A 25462-nucleotide genomic window follows, 5' to 3' on the forward strand; every position below is an offset into this window, starting at 1 on the left:
TTTGACGCCCTCGGAATGAAAACAGGCTGGGTAAGCAGGTGTCATGCACATACAGTAGATATGACCCCAATGGTGGCGGCTGGCGGCTATCAGAAGTAGAGAGGGTCGCCCACCAGTCAGAATGTCGTTGGTTCGATCCCCGGCTCCTCCAGTCCTTGAGCATGATACTTAAACCCAAACTGTGCCATCAGTGTGAATGAGAATTTAAATTAGATCCTGATAGGCAGGTTGGCACCTTGCATGACATCCTCTGCCATCAGTGTATGAATGGGTGTGTGAATGGGTGAATGCTGACATGTAGTGTAAAGCGCTTTGAGTGGTAGGAAGACTAGAAAGGTGCTATATAAATGCAAGTCCATTTACCAACACAGACTTACAATCCTTCAGATGCAAGAACATTAACTCATTTGTGAACTTTCTGGCCCCTGGTGATGAGCTCTGTGAGGGAGCAGACAAGGCTTTACATCAAACTTTAATGCTCATAGTAGGATGATATAACGTAACATGATAATGCAGCACAGGCTTAACATTCGGGAATGAAATGAAACATAATGCAGAACAGGATTGCAGCAAATATGATGCCGCCCCCTACAGACAGTGGGATTTAATCACAAGTAAAAAGAAAGGAAACGTTTTTACTCTTTATGATTGACAGGTGGTCTTAAGGGGAAGAAACATCAGCAATACTTTCTTAAAGTCAAAGAGCCCAAAGAGCCAACAATTAAAAATACAGATTCCTTTTTGATTTTTTTGATGAAAAGTTCTGGATTTGGATTTTACTGACCAAATACTGAGGGACATACATTGTGAGCACCGCTGTGTGTGCAGATGTGGACAGAAGAGTCAGTGTTCAAGGTTTTCAGTTCACTCCAGATGAAATGAGTTACGGTGGGATCCCCCTGGTACTAAATCATGTTCACCAGGCCGACAACCCTTTCCTCACCTTCCGTCCTGATCCAGATTGAGCACAGCAGTGTGTAATTGGTTCAAACAGAATCAGATGCTATGAACTCTGTGTGTGCCATACGGTGGCAAAATTGGATTTTTAAAAATGATTGTATAGTTTTGAGTGAAGTGTTTCATTTTGCAAAAGATCTGAGATGTTCTGCTACTTGTGTGTGTGTGTGGTTGTGTGAATTGTGTGTAGTGTTTTGACAAAATGAGCCCTGTTTTAAAAATTGTGCTTAAAGGTGTAAAAGAATTGACTAAAAAACAATAGACTGATACAAAAATAATCCCTCTCAATCATCACTTATGACCCACTAGAATAGTGTGGCGGTGTCTGTATCTGCAGAGACCCTGCAGCTCACAGCCCACACAGCACGCTCGTTCTCGCTATTTCGCTCCACACGTGCATGCGCGCACACTCCACACTGCAGAAGAGTTAGTAGCTCTGAGAATATCTAGAGAATGTACAGTGGACGTTTGTGCAGAAATAAATGCTGCAGCTCCTCCAGACCAACAGAGGTTTCCCGTGTCTCCTGCCGCGGTCGGGAGGCTGAAGCAGGACAACACAGGATCAGCATTGATTCATGGAGAGACCTTCGTCTGGTCAGCTAACATTACTGCCAAGCAGGTGAAATATAGAGTGATATTGTGCTTTTAGCTGACGTGTGTCGCCTCACTGTTTTGAGCGATGCTCGTTCATGTCTATGTAGAGCGAGCACAAGCACGAGGCCGACGCGGACTTTCGTTGACTGAACGAAAACGGAATAAGTGGAACAACAACGTAGTCAAGTGTTCATGGTAACAACAACACAGGGGGAAAAAAAGGTATTTTTCATTTAATGAGACATTTAAATACTGCAAGAAAACCTTAGGTAGAGGTAATCAGGTACCAAACATGTACTTGTACTGTATGCACACATATTATCACATTCATACCACACTGGGTTTCTCTGCTGGGAGGTCAGGGAGAGCTCAGGTATGCTAGTGGTGTGTTAATGTACCTGGGAGCAAGAGAGAGAGCCGAGCCTCAAGGCCTCTGGACTGCATCAATATTACAGCACACAGGGCCGAAGAGCAGCCAATCAAATATTCATTCATCACCCCTCATCTCTCTCACACTTTTTTATCTTACAGCTCTGGTTCTCTCCAGCTAGTGAAGACACACCCAGCCTCTGTTCACATCAGCTACCTTAACCGTCAGTGTAGACGCTCCACTTGTGGATTCAGTTATTCAGAGCTCCCGGGGGAGAGCTTGGGTTAAGTGTTACATGGAACGAGAGCTCCATTTGGGGTCAAATGCAGAACAAAGACGCCGTAATGCTGAGGACAGGCTGTCTGGTTCTGTTGTTGGAGCACTCTTAGAGTCTAGGACTGCCCTCTCTTAGTGGATTAGTCGACTAATCGTCCGTTTTGGTCTTAAGCCCCAGACACACCAACATTAGAGAACTAGTGGTGATGAAGGCCGCCTGTTGCGTCGCCTCATGTCGCCTTTGTTTTGGCAGACAAGTTGCACTGAAACACACCGCTAAGACGACAGCCGACAGCCAGTTGGCACGTACGTTCTGCGCCTGCATGAGATAAAATAACTCTCCACACCAGCAGGCGATGGTAGTCTGTATTTGTCATTCAAAAAGGGGAAACCAGAAGACCGAGGAAGGCGGATATGCACGCCGTTGTTATGAAACGTACATAAATCAAAGCAGCATCACACGACTCTCACTCACCACTTAGCTTCATTCCAGACGGCCATGTCGTTGTGAAAATATCTGTGTATTGGAATGATCAGATGAGATGAAGATGAAAATGAGAAGAGCCTTCTGTGTTTTTCCTCTTGACTTCACTCGTTGGCTTGCTTTCCTCACGTCTGTTTCTCTTTTCGTGCGCTGATTCGTTTAAGCGGAACAGCCAATCAGAGTGATTTCTCTCACCAACGATTCAATATGCTGAATCGGCCGATAAAACTCCAACATGGGCAGACTAGAGCCGACAGGGCGGGACATATAGCAGTCACCGTACTCAGATCTTTCAAAAGTAGCAATACCACAATGACTTTGTTACAAGTAAAAGTCCTGCATTCAAAGTAAAAATACACAAGTATGAGCAGCAAATTATATTTAAAGTATCAAAAGTAAAAGTATATCATTATGGAAAATATCTCCATTCAAACTGTTACATTTATTGGAATTTTATTCCTGATTCATTACTGTCGAGCTAATTTTAACAGCTGTATATACTGTTGGGTAGTTTCAACTATAACAATAAACATATTTTGTAAACTGATCATAGGTTTAACGTATAAAATGTTGATCTGAAAAGTAACTATAGCTTTCAGTTACAATGTAGTGGAGTACAAAGTACAATATTTCCCTCTGAAAATATGTACTTAAGAACACAGTACTTGCCACCCTACATAGACCTGTGAGACCTGTGAGATAGTATCAGTTGAGGCTGATACAGTAGATCATATTGTGTGTTTCTGTGTAATAACCTGCAATGCAGAACACCAGTGGAACAGGTGTCAGGTATCCACTGAGGTGTTTTAAGGTTTTTAATACGTTTTTTTTCATGCACATGTCAATTTTCTTTTATTTTTGGGCTATTTTGCTTCCATAACATGTCTTTGAGTGGAAAGAAAACATCCAAAAATACACATTTAGGTGTTTATTTTATAACTTTGTCTATATGTGTCTGTAGATTTCTCCTAAATTTAACAACAGTTAGCATTAAATAATGCCTCACTTGCATATTTAAACATAACATTTAAGAAAAAAGTGTAATACAACAAAATAAATGTCTTAATGTAAGTAATCAACTGGGGAAGTTTCATGGTGATATCTATTAGATCATTTTTTTCCTATTTTACCCTATAGTAGTGTCTTGCAAAATGTAGTGAACTTTACAATCCATATATTGAAAGGCAGTTTTCTCAAAATGAGTTTTTTGAGGCATAACATGTTATTATTGCATTAACTTTGACAGTTCTAATTAAAACATTTCTAAAGTTGTTGATCTTCAGGACTGTCACCATATATTCGTGTGACCCTAAACAGAAACTTCAACAGAACACCTAAAATCACGAGGAAGTACATGTACCAATAAATGTTTGAGCTCAAAGCCAAAGCTCAAAGTCCTGCAATAATAATAAAAACTGCCACACAAAGTCCAAAGATAGTGAGAGCTGTAATCAGTCATAAACAGGAACACTGATCAAATATACTGTAGGCACAAATAATGTCAAGAAGTTTAAAGGAGTCTTTTCATCATCAGTGTTTCCAACAGTTTCTTTGTCTTCAGTGAGAGAAAGTATATTTTCATTGTGATACATGAAACATCAGATGCAACAGGGATAAAAATGTTCTGCAGTGTTTATTTCTCACCTAAGAGGGAAATGGGCGGGCTAAACAATGAACTTGAAATGTTTCCAGGTTCTGAAGTACAGGTTGAAACGTAATCTCATTCTTATCTGCTGGTAATAAAAGACAGATGACTGCATTTACTACCGTTAATGATTAACTAATAAAAGAGGTTGGTGAAGTTGTCAGCACATTCTGGCATTGTTGAACAGAGCAACAACTCCATTACACTGGGAGAGACCTCTATCGAACAATGCACACTTGGAGGACTGTAAGGAGCAAACTGAAGGGAAATAAAAATTGGTGAGTCTTTCATTGAAGAACAATTTGGAAAATCAAGAAAATGGCTGAGAAAACTCCTCTTTTTGAAAGTTACCTGAACTGCCATGTGTGTTCAGAGACTTTCAGAGATCCTGTGTCTCTGAGCTGCAACCACAGCTTCTGTTCAAGCTGCCTGAAGAAGTTCTGGGAACAAGCTAAAAACAAAAACTGTCCCATTTGTAAAAGAAAATCATCTAAAGATAATATCTCTGTGAACTTTCCACTGAAGGAACTGTCTGACTCGTTTGCTGGGAGACAGAAAGCTGGATCATCTGAGACAGAAAAAGAAGAGAAGAAGGTGGAGGTGGTGTGTAGTAAACATCAAGAAGAGCCTAAACTGTTCTATAAGGATGAAGAGAAAGCTGTGTGTCCTGTCTGTGAGTTTTCTCTCCACCAGAGTCACAAGGTGGTTCCTGTAGAACAAGCAGTCAGTGACCTGAAGGACCAGCTGACATCTGACTTAAAGTCTCTACAGGACAAGAGGGACACACACAAACAAGTAGAGAAAACATACGATGAAGTGATTCAACACTCCAAGAAGCAGCTGTTGTCCACAGAGAGGCAGATCAGAGCAGAGTTCAACAAGCTCCACCAGTTCCTGAAAGAGGAAGAGGAGTCCAGACTGGCAGCTCTGAGGGAGGAAGAGGAGCAGAAGGGGAAGACTATCAGCAGAGAGATGAAGATGATTCAGGAGCACATCTCCTCTCTGTCAGACAGTATCTCTGCTGTTGAAGAAGACCTGCAGAAACACAACGTGCCCTTCCTCAGCAGTTATAAAGCCACTCAGACCAGAGCCAGAGTCCAGTGCTCACTGTCAGATCCACAGCTGGTCTCAGGAGCGCTGATAGATGTGGCCAAACACCTGGGCAACCTGTCCTTCAGAGTCTGGGAGAAGATGAAGGACAAGGTCCACTTCAGTCCTGTCATTCTGGACCCAAACACTGCAAACCCCGGTCTCTATCTGTCTGATGATCTGACCAGTGTGAGACGTGGAGACACAAACCAGCAGCTTCCTGACAATCCAGAGAGATTCACTAAATATGCCAGTGTTCTGGGCTCTAAGGGCTTCAGCTCAGGGAAACACAGCTGGGAGGTGGAGGTGGGAGACCATCCTGACTGGAATGTAGGTTTGGCTAAAGAGTCAGCTGACAGGAAGGGAGAGATATATGCCTCACCGGAATATGGAATCTGGTGTTTAACTCATCACAGTGGAAAATACAATGTTGTTGTTGGTGGGACAGTCGGAGTGAAGAAGAGTCTCCAGAGGATCAGAGTCCAGCTGGACTATGACAGGGGGGAGGTGTCCTTCTACGACCCTGAAGACATGACTCACATCTCCACTCACAGAGACACTTTCACTGAGAAACTCTTCCCATATTTCAGTGTTGGACGAGCTGGTGATGCTAAAACTGCTGATATCAAAATCATTCAAACTGTGATTCTCTGTGATGTTCAGACACGTTGGTGTTAGTTCAGACTTTAATCTGACTTCACTGTCTGTCTAGATCTTATTGAAATAATCAAGACAATCAACAGTTATAACATAAATAATATTTAATCAATACTTAAACTGCATTACATCATCAGGTCTTAAACTTTCATACAGCTCCAAATCAGTTTACTTATTAACCTGGTTATCATCATCTTGTGTTTAATCAGACCACAATATAACATCTACTGTATCCACTATACCAAACACTTTGTTTCAGCTGTGTGATTCTTTAAGGGGAGAGTCTACAGGTGAATAGGGTAAAATATTTAACTAAAAGATATCACCATGAAACTTCACCAGTTGGTTACTGACATTAAGGCAATTATTTTATGCATGACAAGTTTTCTGAAATGTTATGTTTAAATATGCAAATGAGGTATTATCTAGAGCTAACTTTTGGTGAATTTAGGAGAAATCTACAGACACAAATAGACAAAGTAGTCAAATAAACACTTAAATGTGTATTATGGATGTTTTCTTTCCACTAGTCTGAAAGAAGACGTGTTATTGAAGCAAAATAGCCCATAAATCTCAAAATTGACCAGTGCATGAAAAACAATATTTCTGCCTGTAGTGTCTCTCCTTAACATTTATCATCATCAGACAACATTTTTAGTTTGTCAGATTTCTGTATCTTCTGATGAGTTATTTCAGTTCTGATCTATAATTTCAGTGTTTTACACTTTACACTCAGAGTCTCAGTTTATCAAAACACATTCTGGCTCTGATTGATTGTTATCTTTTTTATATTTTTATGATTTGTTGAGGGTCACAGAAACTGTTTTTCTCTACTGTCCAAAATTAATATATATTCTTTTACTGTTTTAAGGTAACTCACTGTAAAAACATGGACACATAGATCATTTCTGATATCTGAAATTCATTTTTGAAAATACCTTGAGAAATTAAGGATTTGTTGTTTAGCAAAAATGTGTTAAAGACGGTAACTAAGATTAATCCACAAGAAAATGTGGCTGCAAAATCTGTATCACATCATTTAGTCATTTAGTTATTTTAGTTTTGGATCTCTTGTTTTAATGATGTTTTATTTTAAGATAAGATAAAACTTTATTCATCCTGAGGGAAATTACTGTGCAGCAGTTGCAATACAAAGTGAGAAGAGTGTAAATATAAAAAAGTGTAAATATAAAGTCTAACAATATGGTGTAAATATATACACAAGTATATACAATATCAGAATCAAGTCAACAGTATGGGTCATAAAAATATAAACATGCTTTGATTCAGTCTTTAATTCTTACAGCACTTCTTCAAACTGTATATGATATTTTTTGTAGTGTATACATGATCAATAATATGAATGATGAATGACAATGTCCCGTTTGTGATCAAAATAAAGGAAATATCAGCACTACAATTTAGTTTCATGTTTTTTTTATTAAATCAAATATATCTTTATAAAATGTACATCAGATGGATGCTGCTTCACATGATGTGTAATTAAATCACCAGCAGTTTTTATTCTGTAGTTTGTGTATGAGGTTGTTTCTTTACATAAATCTGTCAAATGTTCAGGTGACAAATTACGAAGAATACAAATAATGAAAGATAATTTTACAACCAGCTTTAAAAAATACAATATTTAATCTTTCTCTTTAATTTTTTTATTTTAAATACATTAAATGTCTTATTGAAACTCTTTCAACTTCAACATTTATGGAACTAACTTATTATATATAAAGTGCTACAGGAATGAATCCTAAAACACAGAAATGAGTTAGCATTTTAGCACTTCCTGTTTCCTCGTCTGGAAGTCAATGGGTTTTCAGTTAGATGCCTGAAATAAGGTCTGTGGTTAACACAAGCTGAAGAGATGTTTAAGTTTTGCTCTACGATATAAAATACGTCAGTAAATATCCCACTAGTGAATTTTGAAGCTTTTATGTGTCTTAAAAAAGGTGGTTGCTAACAAGTGACTAAATGAGACTACTAAACTTCATCACGGTGACTCGTCCTCCTTCACAGCCTCGTTGTGTATACACAGCCAGGCTGTAAAGGAGGACAAACAGGATAAACAGGATAAACAAACTACACCACGGTGGCATGACTATAGTCATGGTTTAGTTTGTTTATAGCCTAACCTTAGCTTTTTACTTATGTCAACTGCATTCATGCTTCAAAAATCATAAAGTGGTGTTTATTTGTGGAGATTATTTTATGGAACAAAACATGTAAATATGATAAACATTTGTCACAGAGCTTATTTTAAAGAAACATTTCATGTTCTAAAGAGCTTGGTTATTTGACTTGTGTGTGTGTGTATAAACAATTTGAATCACTGTTCACTATGACCGAGAACTCCGTAGCAACCCTGAGATTAAGAGACTCAATTGATTAATATCAAATTTTGAATTTTTCCCTGTTTTTATAAAATTAGGTGGCGCCTGGGTAAATTCTGATATTAAAACTAATTGTGTGTGATATTTGAAGCTGAGTGTCACCACTCTCCTTCACCTTTTATGACAATTCATGGGTTTATGATTAATACATTTGAGTTATTTATTAGAGATATATATTTTGATATTAATGAATGGTTTGATTATCAATATGCTCTATGCAATAACGCTACAGCATTATTCATTTAATATCTATTAGTTAAAGATATTTACCCTATTCACTTATAGTTTCTTACAAATTGTATGGAATTTAACAATCCATATCTTTAAAGGCAGTTTTCTCAAAATTAGTAATTTCTCAGATTCAGAGCCAGAAATCTCTACTTCAGTAGCACTTACATTCAACAAACTTTCTAGTTTCATTCTTATCTATATTCTGAAGGTTTTTACAGAGGGGTTTGTTCATATATCATTCACAGCCTGATTTATAGAACATTTTATTCATATAAACATGTCGAAAATTGATTTTTTTTTTATGGAGCGATAAAAAGAGATATCCAACATCCCTTCTGTAAAAACATTTGACTTTAATACGTCAAAAAAATTAAAACAAAATTTTGAACCTGGCTTTTTCCAATGTTCACATTTCTGCTCTGGAAATTAAAGCAAATTTCCACATATTTAGTAAGATAATGCCTTGTTTGCATATGTAAACATGCATTTTCAGAAAACTTGTAATACAAAAAATATGTGTCTTAATGTAAGTAATCAACTGTGGTACTTTCATGTTGATATCTATCTGTTAATTGTTTTTGCCTTATTCACCTGTAGTGTCTCTCGACAGAGAATCTTGTTTCTGTTGACCTCCACTGGTGAAAGTTGATGATGAATTTGTGATGAAGCAGATGCATTATAGTTACTAAAAAGTGTGATATTCAGCGTGCATGGACAAAGTAGTCATCTAATTGATGACGTAAACAAATATTTCCAGTATTTGCACGTTGGATGTTGCAGAAGAACTTTTCTGATTCAGCTCCACTTTCCAGTAGGACTTATACCTTCTTGCTTGTTGGCTTTTTTCAGATACTGGATGGCTGACGGCTTTCATATTGCATTTTAGACATTTTACATTCATATACAGTACAGTACATTTTCACAGATGGGCCTTCACACATTCAGTTACAGTTGTGTGTGGACATAAATTCCCTTTCTTTTTCTCCACAAGGGGGCAACAAAGCCTGCACCTTTCCCTGCAGGCTGCCCAGCATGTTCAACAGAAGTCAGTTTATTTCCATCAACTGTCTGTTTGTGAGTAAAACTTAAACGTTAAAAAAAACAAAAAACTGTGCATATAAAGTGCTGTGAAGTAAATCAACTTTAATGTTGTTGGTTGTTTCTTCATGCATCATTATTACCTGATTATCCCTGAAAAGAAATACTGTAACTAGGTTATATATGATTATGATCTGACACAATCTTACATACCTTAAGTAAGAACAGATACACTATTCGCATCTGACCAGTGTGAGACGTGGAGACACAAGGCAGCAACTTCCTGACAATCCAGAGAGAAACACTAATTATCACATTGTTCTGGGCTCTGAGGGCTTCAGCTCAGGGAAACACAGCTGGGAGGTGGAGGTGGGAGACCATCCTCACTGGTTTGTAGGTTTGGCTAAAGAATCAGCTGACAGGAAGGGAGAGAGACATGCCTCACCAAAAGATGGAATCTGGTGTTTAATTCATCTTAGTGGAAAATACACTGATGGTCTTAGTGAGACATTCAGAGTGAAGAAGAGTCTCCAGAGGATCAGAGTCCAGCTGGACTGTGACAGGGGGGAGGTGTCCTTCTACGACCCTGAAGACATGACTCACATCTACACTCTCAGAGACACTTTCACTGAGAAACTCTTCCCAGCTCCTTCACAGCTGTAAACATTGTATTTACATCTGTGTGATTCTTTAAGGGGAGACTCTACAGGTGAATAGGGTAAAATATTTAACTCATAAATATCCCATGAAACTTCCCCAGTTTTCCCCAAATTAATTAATATTCTTTTATTGTTTTAATGCAACTTACTGTAAAAACATGTTGTTTTCATCAGAAAACACACGTTTTATTTTTGATATTTACTGGAAATAACATACGATATAGCCAAGAGTGAGTAGATTGTTATCTAGTGATCTTCTCCAGCCAGCTGCCACCTTATTGTGGTTTCTGTTTGGAAATGAGGAGGTACTGTAGGCTACAGATAACTCCTCAGGCACGCCCTGGCACGCCCTGCGTCTTGCCAGTGCCAGGGTCAAAATGTGCACAAACGCAAGTGCCGAGATAAAGTAAACGGGGTTAAACAACACATTAATCTAACAGTCTGACTGATTTCTTCATAACTATAATTTAAGTTAATAAAGACTAAATGTGGATGTTTCACTCAGCAGTTGTTGTCCCTGCTCAGCCTGCTGTAGTGTAACATTAGTCCATTGTTTTATTCCATGATACTGAACAGAATAATCCAAACAGGTAGAAAAAAGTAAGATGTGAGAGGAGCACAGGATGCTTTTTACTCTCTTGGTCCTAATTGTGCTTTAATGCACCAGGTTTGTAGGTCTACTTTCTCTCATTTTTTTCTATTGAGCTAATCAAGTTAATATTTTCATTTACATCCAGGACAACTGACCCGGTTTTCTCGGCTCATTGTATCTAAACTAATCAGCCGTTCCTCTCAATATGAGTGACAGGAAAAAATAGGAATCGTGTATCTGATAGCAGTTCAGACAAAACGTCACGCCGCGCTGTGCAGCGTCGTGTTGCTCACAGCCAGGTAGGACCCTCCAATAGAAAACAATGTAATCAAGCCCAAGTACATAGTTGTTTCCTAAATGCAAAACTATCACTGTTTTGTGCTTTATTTTGCATTGCAGTGTTAAGTCCTTCCATTACCAAACTGAATTAATTAACTTTACTAATAGCTTAGCTGTTATTTCAGTTTAGTTTTTTGTCAGGAGAGAATTCAGCTGAGGAGGCTCAGTGACCTTTTTGGACGGGCCTGGGCCCCTATGGCCCGCCCCTAACGCTGACGCTGGGTGTGATATATCTGCTGGAAAACACACGTTTGGATTATTTGAAGCAATCAAGAGACGGGACAGTAACTCGGTGAGTCTTGCTTTTGAAAGACAATTTAGATACCAAGACAAATGGCTGAGAAATCCGCTCTTTTTGAAAGTTATCTGAACTGCCATGTGTGTTCAGAGACTTTCAGAGATCCTGTGTCTCTGAGCTGCAGCCACAGCTTCTGTTCAAGCTGCCTGAAGAAATTCTGGGAACAAGCGGAAAACAAAAACTGTCCCATTTGTAAAAGAAAATCATCTAAAGATAATATCTGGGTGAATTTTGCACTGAAGGAACTGTCTGACTCGTTTGCTGGGAGACAGAAAGCTGGATCATCTGAGACAGAAAAAGAAGAGAGGAAGGTGGAGGTGGTGTGTAGTAAACATCAAGAAGAGCCTAAACTGTTCTGTAAGGATGAAGAGAGAGCTGTGTGTCCTGTCTGTGAGTTTTCTCTCCACCAGAGTCACAAGGTGGTTCCTGTAGAACAAGCAGTCAGTGACCTGAAGGACCAGCTGAAATCTGACTTAGAGTCTCTACAGGACAAGAGGAACAAACACAAACAAGTGGAGAAAACATACGATGAAGTGATTCAACACTCCAAGAAGCAGCTGTTGTCCACAGAGAGGCAGATCAGAGCAGAGTTCAACAAGCTCCACCAGTTCCTGAAAGAGGAAGAGGAGTCCAGACTGGCAGCTCTGAGGGAGGAAGAGGAGCAGAAGGGGAAGACTATCAGCAGAGAGATGAAGATGATTCAGGAGCACATCTCCTCTCTGTCAGACAGTATCTCTGCTGTTGAAGAAGACCTGCAGAAACACAACGTGCCCTTCCTCAGCAGTTATAAAGCCACTCAGACCAGAGCCAGAGTCCAGTGCTCACTGTCAGATCCACAGCTGGTCTCAGGAGCGCTGATAGATGTGGCCAAACACCTGGGTAACCTGTCCTTCAGAGTCTGGGAGAAGATGAAGGACAAGGTCCACTTCAGTCCTGTCATTCTGGACCCAAACACTGCAAACCGCTGGCTCTATCTGTCTGATGATCTGACCAGTGTGAGACGTGGAGACACAAACCAGCAGCCTCCTGACAATCCAGAGAGAAACACTAGGTATCCCACTGTTCTGGGCTCTGAGGGCTTCAGCTCAGGGAAACACAGCTGGGAGGTGGAGGTGGGAGACCATCCTGAATGGAATGTAGGTTTGGCTAAAGAGTCAGCTGACAGGAAGGGGAAGGCAGATGCTTCACCAAAATATGGATTCTGGTCTTTATTTCATCGCAGTGGAAAATACACTAATGATCTTTGTGAGATAGTCAGAGTGAAGAAGAGTCTCCAGAGGATCAGAGTCCAGCTGGACTATGACAGGGGGGAGGTGTCCTTCTACGAACCTGAAGACATGACTCACATCTCCACTCTCAGAGACACTTTCACTGAGAAACTCTTCCCATATTTCGGTATTGGACCGGCTGGTGATGTTAAAACTGCTGATATCAAAATCTGTCAAACTGAGATTCTCTGAGACGTTCAGACACGTTGGTCTTAGTTCAGACTTTAATCTGACTTCACTGTCTGTCTAGATCTCATTGAAATAATCAAGACAATCAACAGTTATAACAGAAATAATATTTACTCAATAGTTAAACTGCATTACATCATCAGGTCTTAAACTTTCATACAGCTACAAATCAGTTTACTTATTAACCTGGTTATCAGCATCTTGTGTTTAATCAGACCACAATATAACATCTACTGTATCCACTATACCAAACACTTTGTTTCAGCTGTGTGATTCTTTAAGGGGAGACTCTACAGGTGAATAGGGTAAAATATTTAACTAATAGATATCACCATGAAACTTCCCCAGTTGATTACTGACATTAAGGCAATTATTTTATGCATGACAAGTTTTCTGAAATGTTATGTTTAAATATGCAAATGAGTAATTATCGAATGCTAACTTTGGGTGAATTTAGGAGAAATCTACAGACACAAATAGACAAAGTAGTAAAATTAATTCCAATCCCAAATTAATTAACATTATTTTATTGTTTACATGCAACTCACTGTAAAAACATGAACACAATTATTTTTTATATCTGAAATTATTTTTTTATAAAATACCTTGAGAAATTAAGGATTTGTTTTTTAGAAAAAATGTGTTAAAGACGGTAACTAAGATTAATCCACAAGAAAATGTGGCTGCAAAATGTTGTTTTGAGTCAAACAACATTATATAGTAGTTTCAATCATTAGTTTAAGTTTTTGATATTTTTAAGATCTTCTGATGAGTTATTTTAGTTTTGGATCTCTTGTTTTAATGGTGTTTTATTTTAAGATAAGATAAAACTGTATTCACCCTGAGGGAAATTGCTGTGCAGCAGTTGCAACAAAAAATGAGAAAAGTGTAAATATATATTCTAACAATAAGGTGTAAGTCCAAAAAATATACAATGCCAAAATCAAGTCAACAGTGTGGATCATAAAAATATAAACATGCTTTGATTCAGTCTTTAATTCTTACAGCGCTTCTTCAAACTGTATATGATATTTTTTGTAGTGTATACATGATCAATAATATGAATGATAAATGACAATGTCCAGTTTGTGATCAAAATAAAGGAAATATCAGCACTACAATTTAGTTTCATGTTTTTTTATATAAAATTTAAATCCAATATATCTTTATAAAATGTACATCTTGTAACTTTCCTAGTGCTCTAGGAACTACACTGTGCCAGACCCCCCCAGCCTGTTCGATGGCCACGTCTGGCCCATGTGTTTGAAACACAACAACATCTTGTGTCGAGCTTTTATCTTATAAAGATAAAAGCTGTTAATTATTCTGGTTATCAGCATCTTGTTTTAGGTCAAACAATAATATATAGTAGTTTCAATCATTAGTTTAAGTTTTTGATATTTTTGGGATCTTCTGATGAGTTGTTTTAGTTTTGGATTGCAACATATATCAAAAATTACATTCAAATAAAATAAAAAACTGGTGAAGGAACAAGAAATACAAAATAATAAATGAATTAAAAAAGAAAAAAATATCTAAATATATATATACAGTATATATCACATGAATTAAAAGAAACAGTGCTCATCTCAAATTAAGTTGTACATATCAAATAAAGAGAATAATTTAACTGCTTTTTTGTCAGTCATAATGGACAAAGATTTACTTAGCAGTTTTAACTCATTCTTCATACTGGTCAGACAGGGTTTAGTTTTGAGGTATCTGCATTAATGTATAAAAGATTTACTTAATAATAACAAAATATTGATATTAAATTCCGATTCACAGCAAAGATACCAAATTTTACCGTTCTCTCTCTGAATGGTGACAGCTCAGTCCTCTTGGATTGTAGCCAGCTCTGCATGTCATTCCAGAAAAACTTCACTGATTCACAATAAAAAAAAAAAACACATGTTCCAAAATTTCAATTTCACTTTCACAAAATACACAGTTATTCACATCAAAGTTAAACCTCAGTCTGAAGAATTCGTTCGTTGGGTAAATCTCATTCAGGATTTTGAAGTTCACCTCTTTCACCTTAGGAGGGAGAGGGAATGAAATATATCTTCTCCGTATTATCTTAAACTCTTCAGCTTCAAATTCCTTGAAAACATAATTTCTCCTGACTGGGTTAGTGAAGTATTCTCTTAACAGAATATTACTAATAACTTTGTTGGTAATCTTGCTGTCACACAAATCAATTCCTTCTACACAGAGCTGTCTTAGACTAGGGGAGATATTTGAATACAAGATGTCTTCTATCACCATTGATCTAAAGGAGGGGTCAGCAACCTGCAGCTCCGGAGTCTCTTGAGGCTCTTTAGCTCCTCTCCAGTGGCTCCCTGTGGATTTATACAAATGGAAATGAATAACTGTTTTTTGTTTACATTTTTGTATTTTTATGTATCATTGTTGTAGGTCTAATGTACGACGGTACGACAGAGTATTAGGGCCACATTGAGGAAAAGAAATAAATCTGAGATTTCGAGAATAAAGTCATAATATTACTAGAGTAAAGTCATACGTTTGCGAGAAACAAATTTGTAATGTGAGAATAAAGTCAGAAGTTTACGAGAAAAAAAAGTCGTAATATTATGAGAATAAAATCATAATATTATAAAATAGTAATTTTACGTGTTATTTTATTTTTTTTCTTGTAAAGTTCTGAATTTATTCTCAAAAAGTTCTAACTTTATTCTCCTAATATTAAGACTTTTTTCTTGTTACGTTATGACTTTATTCTCATAAAGTTCTAACTTTATTCTCGTAATATTACAACTTTTTTCTCGTAATATTATGACTTTATTCTGGAAATCTCTGATTTTTTTCCCCTCAATGTGGCCCTAATACTCCGTAGTACATTTGCACTTTGGCCCTCACTGCATTAGACTTATATACTATATACTTAGACTATAAACTGTGTTACCTTCATCACAATGCTCAAATGTTTTGCGGCTCCAGACAGATTTATTTTTTTCTTTGCCTAAAAATGGCTCTTTTGATAGTAAAGCTTGCTGACCCCTGATCTAAGGGAAGCTGGTACGGCTTTTATCTTTCTATTATAGTTCTTAACGGTACATTGGATTGAGAACTTCTCACAAAACTCTTCATGCTGTCACAAGTTTCCACTGTCATCCATGAAATGGGCTACAGCCCAAATCCCTTTGGATTTCCAAACCTCTATGTACACTGATTTTTTACTCCACAAAATGTGTCTATTGTTCCACACAGGTGTGTTATGTGGTGTAAAGTTATGTTTGTAAATTAACTTCCAGTAGAGGAGCACTTGCTGATGGAAAGCAGAAAGTTTGACAATGTAAAAATCCCGTCGGCTTTGTGATTCTGACTTCCAGGTTGGCCTACATTAATTCATCATCCCTGCACTGCTCTATTTGCTTCTGTAAAGTCACATGACTAATTAACTGATTGTAGAAACAACCTCATAGCAGCCTGATGACGGCTAAATAGCTGAAAACATGTGAGGAATAAATGAAATGTGCAACTTGTTTAATTTAGATGGAGTTGTTTTGATTCTCACACTGGTCTGTACCTCACTGTGTGTGTTGTCAACATTAGAAACAGTCAGAAATCACATTTAAAAGATGGTTCAACTTTACCCTCCTACAACTTCACTGCATCATTATAATCTCATACAAAAACAAACAAACAAGCAGAATCATGTCAGATGTTGATCAGCTTTGTTAGTTGAAGTCGTAACAGTGTGTTGATACTCCAGTCTGTTCTAGACAGCCTCACTGAAGAGAGGGAGCACTGAGGGTTGTATACACAGAGATGTAGTGATGGCTGTCTAAACTGACCTTAAGGAGCATTAAGATGTTCACTATAAAGATGTGTTTCTTTAAACCAGTTGAGTCAGTCAGCAGGACTGTATAATGCTAACACAGTGTATGAAGGCTGTAGAGATGGATAAGCATTTCCAAGAAGACAACATTGTTTAAGAAATGATTTCACTATTGCATCTGATTAATTCTGTGACCTACTGAATGCAGTTTTCAGGGACAACATGCTCACATGTGCATAATGTCATCAACATTACTGAATGTACAGTATGTATACAACATGTGATTGCATGGACACATTTTACTTCCTGTTAACACCACAAGATGGAGACAAAGTCCACGTTTTGTTGCTCATTTTGAACACTGAACATTTTATTTCTGTTACTGATTTACATGCATATTGTTGTTTGCTGCACAGGTTGATCAACAGTAGCTCCTCTTAGTAGTTTCTGATAGATTTTTCTTTTAATGCGTATTCGTCAACATACTTTATGTACAGAGTATCTAAGAAATGCATCACTGCTGTGTCTCTTGATGTTGTTGTTGCTTCATCAGGCACCAAATGAGTGAAATCATCTCAAACACATGATTCAGATTGAATTATATCTCAGACATGAGTCTTTCCAGCTCTTAAGAGGCCAGCTTTTATTTTGAGCTGCTGTACCATCATCATCAAAACCCATGAATGAATGAATGAATGAATGAATGAATGAGAGAGAAAATGTGCCAGAAAGTAAAACAAATACAGTCAGGTTGAGAGACTTTATGTAGATTCTATATCATGATTATTATTTGTACATTTACTGTTACACAATGTGAAAAACAACAGTCATTTTAGTGAGTTTTCTCTCATGTTTTTGGAAAATACTCTCAAAATAAATTGCACAGACATTTGACCACTTTGACTTGTGATGAATCGGAGAATAAGCAAATTAAATGAAAACTAAATAACAAGTTTAATTCCTATAAGTGCAGGTTTAGAGAGTGCTATCTATTTAGTCCAACTGGATGAAACTAACAAAGTCATGCAACTGGTTTAGTGTCAGTCAGCCTGTTGAAATGTTCAGTCCTCGTTAGACTAAAACATTACAATCATCTCCTTGTTTTTAGCATTTTATGAACATTTCTATTATTTATTTAGTGAAACAAAACAGGAGAAGTCACAATTATTTATACATATTTTGCGTTTTATTTTGTTTAGTCTATGAAAATTGATTATAGATTTTAAAAATGTTATTGTTCTTAATCAAGAGGAAAGTGTTGAACTCTGAAAACATCCTGACACCATCTGCTGGTGACATAATGACATGGCAGCATTTCCTCCTAATAAGTCACCCTGTGACGGAGGTGAGTGACGATGAAAGAACATTTTTGACATTGTTGATCAGAGCTGAGACGCCATCACAGGGTGTGAGATCTCTGCTGGAAAACACACGTTTGGATTATTTGAAGCAATCAAGAGACGGGACAGTAACTCGGTGAGTCTTGCTTTTGAAAGACAATTTAGATACCAAGACAAATGGCTGACAGAGCTCTTTTTGAAAGTTTCCTGAACTGCCATGTGTGTTCAGAGACTTTCAGAGATCCTGTGTCTCTGAGCTGCAACCACAGCTTCTGTTCAAGCTGCCTGAAGAAATTCTGGGAACAAGCTGAAAACAAAAACTGTCCCATTTGTAAAACAAAGTCCTCAACAGATGAACCAGCAGTGAACTTTGCTCTGAAGGGACTGGCTGACTCGTTTGCTGAGAGACAAAAAGCTGGATCATCTGAGACAGAAAAAGAAGAGAAGAAGGTGGAGGTGGTGTGTAGTAAACATCAAGAAGAGACTAGACTGTTCTGTAAGGATGAAGAGAGAGCTGTGTGTCCTGTCTGTGAGTTTTCTCTCCACCAGAGTCACAAGGTGGTTCCTGTAGAACAAGCAGTCAGTGACCTGAAGGACCAGCTGAAATCTGACTTAGAGTCTCTACAGGACAAGAGGGACAAACACAAACAAGTAGAGAAAACATATGATGAAATAGTTAAACACTCCAAGAAGCAGCTGTTGTCCACAGAGAGGCAGATCAGAGCAGAGTTCAACAAGCTCCACCAGTTCCTGAAAGAGGAAGAGGAGTCCAGACTGGCAGCTCTGAGGGAGGAAGAGGAGCAGAAGGGGAAGACTATCAGCAGAGAGATGAAGATGATTCAGGAGCACATCTCCTCTCTGTCAGACAGTATCTCTGCTGTTGAAGAAGACCTGCAGAAACACAACGTGCCCTTCCTCAGCAGTTATAAAGCCACTCAGACCAGAGCCAGAGTCCAGTGCTCACTGTCAGATCCACAGCTGGTCTCAGGAGCGCTGATAGATGTGGCCAAACACCTGGGCAACCTGTCCTTCAGAGTCTGGGAGAAGATGAAGGACAAGGTCCACTTCAGTCCTGTCATTCTGGACCCAAACACTGCAGCCTCCAGTCTCTATCTGTCTGATGATCTGACCAGTGTGAGAAGTGGAGACACAAACCAGCAGCTTCCTGACAATCCAGAGAGAAACACTAAGTATGCAGATGTTCTGGGCTCTGAGGGCTTCAGCTCAGGGAAACACAGCTGGGAGGTGGAGGTGGGAGACCATCCTGTCTGGATTGTAGGTTTGGCTAAAGAGTCAGTTGACAGGAAGGAGAAGATATCTGCCACATCAGAATATGGAAACTGGTGTTTAGCTCATCGCAGTGGAAAATACACTAATGGTCTTGGTAAGACAGTCAGAGTGAAGAAGAGTCTCCAGAGGATCAGAGTCCAGCTGGACTATGACAGGGGGAAGGTGTCCTTCTACGACCCTGAAGACATGACTCACATCTGCACTCACAGAGACACTTTCACTGAGAAACTCTTCCCATTGTTCAGTATTGGATCAGCTGGTGATGCTAAAACTACTGATATCCAAATCAGTCAAACTGAGATTCTCTGTGATGTTCAGACACGTTGGTGTTAGTTCAGACTTTAATCTGATTTCACTGTCTGTCTAGATCTCATTGAAATAATCAAGACAATCAACAGTTATAACAGAAATAATATTTACTCAATACTTAAACTGCGTTACATCATCAGGTCTTAAACTTTCATACAGCTCCAAATCAGTTTACTTACTAACCTGGTTATCATCATCTTGTGTTTAATCAGACCACAATATAACATCTACTGTATCCACTATACCAAACACTTTGTTTCAGCTGTGTGATTCTTTAAGGGGAGAGTCTACAGGTGAATAGGGTCAAATATTTAACTAACAGATATCACCATGAAACTTCACCAGTTGATTACTGACATTAAGACAATTGTTTTTTGTATTATAAATTTCTGAAATGTTATGTTTAAATTTGCAATAGAGTCATTATCTAATGCTAACTTTGAGTGAATTTAGGAGAAATCTACAGACACAAATAGACAAAGTAGTAAAATTAATTCCAATCCAAAATTAATTAACACTCTTTTATTGTTTACATGCAACTCACTGTAAAATCATGAACATAAATCATTTCTTATATCTGAAATTCATTTTTGAAAATACCTTGAGAAATTAAGGATTTGTTGTTTAGTAAACATTTTAAAGACGGTAACTAAGATTAATCCACAAGAAAATGTGGCTACAAAATCTGCATCACATCATCAGGAGACAAACTTTAAAGATAAAAGCTGTTAATTATTCTGGTTATCAGCATCTTGTTTTGAGTCAAACAACATTATATCGTAGTTTCAATCATTTAGTTTTAGTTTTTGATATTTTCTAGGATCTTCTGATGAGTTATTTTAGTTTTGGATCTCTTGATTTAATGGTGTTTTATTTTAAGATAATATAAAACTTTATTCATCCTGAGGGAAATTGCTGTGCAGCAGTTGCAACAAAAAGTGAGAAGAGTGTAAATATAAAAAGTGTAAATATAAAGTCTAATAATAAGGTGTAAGTCCAAAATATCTACAATATATACAATGCCAAAATCAGGTTAACAGTATGGATCGTAAAAATATAAACATGCTTTGATTCAGTCTTTAATTCTTACAGCGCTTCTTCATACTGTATATGATATTTTTTGTAGTGTATACATGATCAATAATATGAATGATAAATGACAATGTCCAGTTTGTGATCAAAATAAAGGAAATATCAGCAGTACAAGTTAGTTTCATGTTTTTTTTATTAAATCAAATATATCTTTATAAAATGTACATCAGATGGATGCTGCTTCACATGATGTGTAATTAAATCACTGGCAGTTTTTATTCTGTAGTTTGTGTATGAGGTTGTTTCTTTACATAAATCTGTGAAATGTTCAGGTGACAAATTACGAAGAATACAAATAATGAAAGATAATTATACAACCAGCTTTACAAAATACAATATTTAATCATTCTCTTTAATTTTTTTATTTTAAATACATTAAATGTCTTATTGAAACTCTTTCAACTTCAACATTTATGGAACTAACTTATTATATATAAAGAGCTACAGGAATGAATCCTAAAACACAGAAATGAGTTAGCATTTTAGCACTTCCTGTTTCCTCGTCTGGAAGTCAATGGGTTTTCAGTTAGATGCCTGAAATAAGGTCTGTGGTTAACACAAGCTGAAGAGATGTTTAAGTTTTGTTCTACGATATAAAATACGTCAGTAAATATCCCACTAGTGAATTTTGAAGCTTTTATGTGTCTTAAAAAAGGTGGTTGCTAACAAGTGACTAAATGAGACTACTAAACTTCATCACGGTGACTCGTCCTCCTTTACAGCCTGGTTGTGTATACACAGCCAGGCTGTAAAGGAGGACAAACAGGATAAACAGGATAAACAAACTACACCACGGTGGCATGACTATAGTCATGGTTTAGTTTGTTTATAGCCTAACCTTAGCTTTTTACTTATGTCAACTGCATTCATGCTTCAAAAATCATAAAGTGGTGTTTATTTGTGGAGATTATTTTATGGAACAAAACATGTAAATATGATAAACATTTGTCACAGAGCTTATTTTAAATAAACATTTCATGTTCTAAAGAGCTTGGTTATTTGACTTGTGTGTTTGTGTATAAACAATTTGAATCACTGTTCACTATGACCAAGAACTCCGTAGCAACCCTGAGATTAAAAGACTCAATTGATTAATATCACATTTTTAATTTTTCCCCGTTTTTATAAAATTAGGTGGCGCTTGGGTAAATTCTGATATTAAAACTAATTGTATGTGATATTTGAAGCTGAGTGTCACCACTCTCCTTCACATTTTATGACAATTCATGGGTTTATGATTAACAAATTTGAGTTATTTATTAGAGATATATATTTTGATATTAATTAATGATTGATTATCAATATGCTCTATGCAATAACGCTACAGCATTATTCATTTAATATCTATTAGTTAAAGATATTTACCCTATTCACTTACAGTGTCTTACAAATTGTATAGAATTTAACAATCCATATATTTAAAGGCAGTTTTCTCAAAATTAGTAATTTCTCAGATTCAGAGCCAGAAATCTCTACTTCAGTATCACTTACATTCAACAAACTTTCTAGTTTCATTCCTATCTATATTCTGAAGGTTTTTACAGAGGGGTTTGTTCATATATCATTCACAGCCTGATTTATAGAACACTTTATTCATATAAACATGGCGAAAATTGATTTTTTTTTTTATCACTCTTGACAGTATTTTCTGTAAAAACATTTGACTTTAATACGTCAAAAAAATTAAAACAAAATTTTGAACCTGGCTTTTTCCAATGTTCACATTTCTGCTCTGGAAATTAAAGCAAATTTCCACATATTTAGTAAGATAATGCCTTGTTTGCATATGTAAACATGCATTTTCAGAAAACTTGTAATACAAAAAATATGTGTCTTAATGTAAGTAATCAACTGTGGTAGTTTCATGTTGATATCTATCTGTTAATTGTTTTTGCCTTATTCATCTGTAGTGTCTCTCGACAGAGAATCTTGTTTTTGTTGACCTCCAGTGGTGAGAGTTGATGATGAATTTGTGATGAAGCAGATGCATTATAGTTACTAAAACGTGTGATATTTAGTGTGCATGGACAAAGTAGTCATCTAATTGATGACGTAAACAAATATTTCCAGTATTTGCACGTTGGATGTTGCAGGAAGAACTGTTCTGATTCAGCTCCACTTTCCAGTAGGACTTATACCTTCTTGCTTGTCGGCTTTTTTCAGATACTGGATGGCTGACAGCTTTCATATTGTATTTTACACATTTTATATTATATACAGTACAGTACATTTTCACAGATGGGCCTTCACACATTCAGTTACAGTTGTGTGTGGACATAAATTCCCTTTCTTTTTCTCCACAAGGGGGCAACAAAGCCTGCACCTTTCCCTGCAGGCTGCCCAGCATGTTCAACAGAAGTCAGTTTATTTCAACCAACTGTCTGTTTGTGAGTAAAACTTAAACGTTAAAAAAAACAAAAAACTGTGCATATAAAGTGCTGTGAAGTAAATCAACTTTAATGTTGTTGGTTGTTTCTTCATGCATCATTATTACCTGATTATCCCTGAAAAGAAATACTGTAACTAGGTTATATATGATTATGATCTGGCACAATCTTACATACCTTAAGTAAGAACAGATACACTACTTAGTTTTTAGGATTTACAGTAGTTTTGAGGGGTTTTGCAATGAAAATATATAAAGTGAAAAAGATATTAAAACTAGGGTTGTTAATCAATTAAAATAGTTAATCACGATTAATCGCAAATTAATCAAATTTTTTAACTGTTCAAAATGTACGTTAAAGGGAGATTTGTCAAGTCTTTAATACTCTTATCAACATGGGAGTGGGCAAATATGCTTCCTTTATTCAAATGTATGTATATATTTATTATTGGAAATCAATTAACAACACAAAATAATGACAAATATTGTCCAGAAACCCTCACAGGTACTGCATTTAGCATAAGAAATATGCTCAAATCATAACATGGCAAACTGCAGCCCAACAGGCAACAACAGCTGTCAGTGTGTCAGTGTGCTGACTTGACTATGTCTTGCCCCCAAACTGCATGTGATTATCATAAAGTCCACTTCAGTCCTGTCATTCTGGACCCAAACACTGCAAGCCGCTGCCTCTATCTGTCTGATGATCTGACCAGTGTGAGACGTGGAGACACAAACCAGCAGCTTCCTGACAATCCAGAGAGATTCACTAATTATCACATTGTTCACTAATTATCACACAGCTGGGAGGTGGAGGTGGGAGACCATCCTTACTGGTTTGTAGGTTTGGCTAAAGAGTCAGCTGACAGGAAGGGAGAGATATATGCCTCACCAGAAGATGTAATCTGGTGTTTAACTCATGAAAGTGGAGAATACATTGATGTTGTTGGTGAGACAGTCAGAGTGAAGAAGAGTCTCCAGAGGATCAGAGTCCAGCTGGACTATGACAGGGGGGAGGTGTCCTTCTACGACCCTGAAGACATGACTCACATCTACACTCACAGAGACACTTTCACTGAGAAACTCTTCCCATGTTTCAGTATTGGATCAGCTGGTGATGCTAAAACTGCTGATATCAAAATCAGTCAAACTGTGAATCTCTGAGATGTTCAGACACGTTGGTGTTAGTTCAGACTTTAATCTGACTTCACTGTCTGTCTAGATCTCATTGAAATAATCAAGACAATCAACAGTTATGACAGAAATAATATTTACTCAATACTTAAACTGCATTACATCATCAGGTCTTAAACTTTCCTGCAGCTCCAAATCAGTTTACTTATTAACCTGGTTATCAGCATCTTGTGTTTAATCAGACCACAATATAACATCTACTGTATCCACTATACCAAACACTTTGTGTCCAGCTGTGTGATTCTTTAAGGGGAGACTCTACAGGTGAATAGGGTAAAATATTTAACTAATAGATATCACCATGAAACTTCACCAGTTGATTACTGACATTAAGGCAAATGTTTTTTTCATGACAAGTTTTCTGAAATGTTGTGTTTAAATATGCAAATGAGTCATTATCTAATTATAACTTTGGGTGGATTTAGGAGAAATCTACAGACACAAATAGACAAAGTAGTAAAATTAATTCCAATCCCAAATGAATTAATATTATTTTATTGTTTACATGCAACTCACTGTAAAAACATGAACCCAATTATTTTTTAAATCTGAAATTCATTTTTGGAAATACCTTGAGAAATTAAGGATTTGTTTTTTTAGAAAAAATGTGTTGAAGACGGTAACTAAGATTAATCCACAAGAAAATGTGGCTACAAAATCTGTATCACATCATCAGGAGACAAACTTTAAAGATAAAAGCTGTTAATTATTCTGGTTATCAGCATCATGTTTTGAGTCAAACAACATTATATAGTAGTTTCAATCATTAGTTTAAGTTTTTGATATTTTCTAGGATCTTCTGATGAGTTATTTTAGTTTTGGATCTCTTGTTTTAATGATGTTTTATTTTAAGATAAGATAAAACTGTATTCACCCTGAGGGAAATTGCTGTGCAGCAGTTGCAACAAAAAATGAGAAAAGTGTAAATATATATTCTAACAATAAGGTCTAAGTCCAAAAA

At 36.9% G+C, this 25462-nt stretch overlaps 3 protein-coding genes across 5 annotated transcripts; all 3 read left to right on the forward strand.

The window, feature by feature from the left end:
• The first annotated feature begins 4333 nt into the window (after window positions 1-4333).
• LOC119492617 (nuclear factor 7, brain-like) lies at window positions 4334-6701 on the forward strand. Its single transcript, XM_037777186.1, has one exon. The coding sequence runs from the start codon at window positions 4645-4647 to the stop codon at window positions 6091-6093; it is 1449 nt and encodes a 482-aa protein (XP_037633114.1). The 5' UTR covers window positions 4334-4644; the 3' UTR covers window positions 6094-6701.
• Window positions 6702-11551: 4850 nt separating this feature from the next.
• LOC119492620 (nuclear factor 7, brain-like) lies at window positions 11552-13383 on the forward strand. Its single transcript, XM_037777192.1, has one exon. The coding sequence runs from the start codon at window positions 11667-11669 to the stop codon at window positions 13089-13091; it is 1425 nt and encodes a 474-aa protein (XP_037633120.1). The 5' UTR covers window positions 11552-11666; the 3' UTR covers window positions 13092-13383.
• A 4837-nt stretch (window positions 13384-18220) lies between these two features.
• Window positions 18221-25389, forward strand: LOC119492618 (nuclear factor 7, brain-like). 3 transcript variants are annotated; one of them, XM_037777190.1, is made up of 2 exons: window positions 18224-19509; window positions 24152-25389. In XM_037777190.1, the coding sequence occupies exons 1-2, from the start codon at window positions 18408-18410 to the stop codon at window positions 24469-24471; spliced, it is 1422 nt and encodes a 473-aa protein (XP_037633118.1). In that variant the 5' UTR covers window positions 18224-18407; the 3' UTR covers window positions 24472-25389. The 3 variants fall into 3 exon arrangements, with proteins under 3 accessions (XP_037633116.1, XP_037633118.1, XP_037633117.1); XM_037777189.1 differs by having other exon boundaries at window positions 18224-19475; window positions 24118-25389; XM_037777188.1 differs by lacking the exon at window positions 24152-25389 and having other exon boundaries at window positions 18221-20241.
• Window positions 25390-25462: the final 73 nt, after the last annotated feature.

This window comes from Sebastes umbrosus, chromosome 8 (genome assembly GCF_015220745.1).
Source record: "Sebastes umbrosus isolate fSebUmb1 chromosome 8, fSebUmb1.pri, whole genome shotgun sequence".
Taxonomy (NCBI): Eukaryota; Metazoa; Chordata; class Actinopteri; order Perciformes; family Sebastidae; genus Sebastes; species Sebastes umbrosus.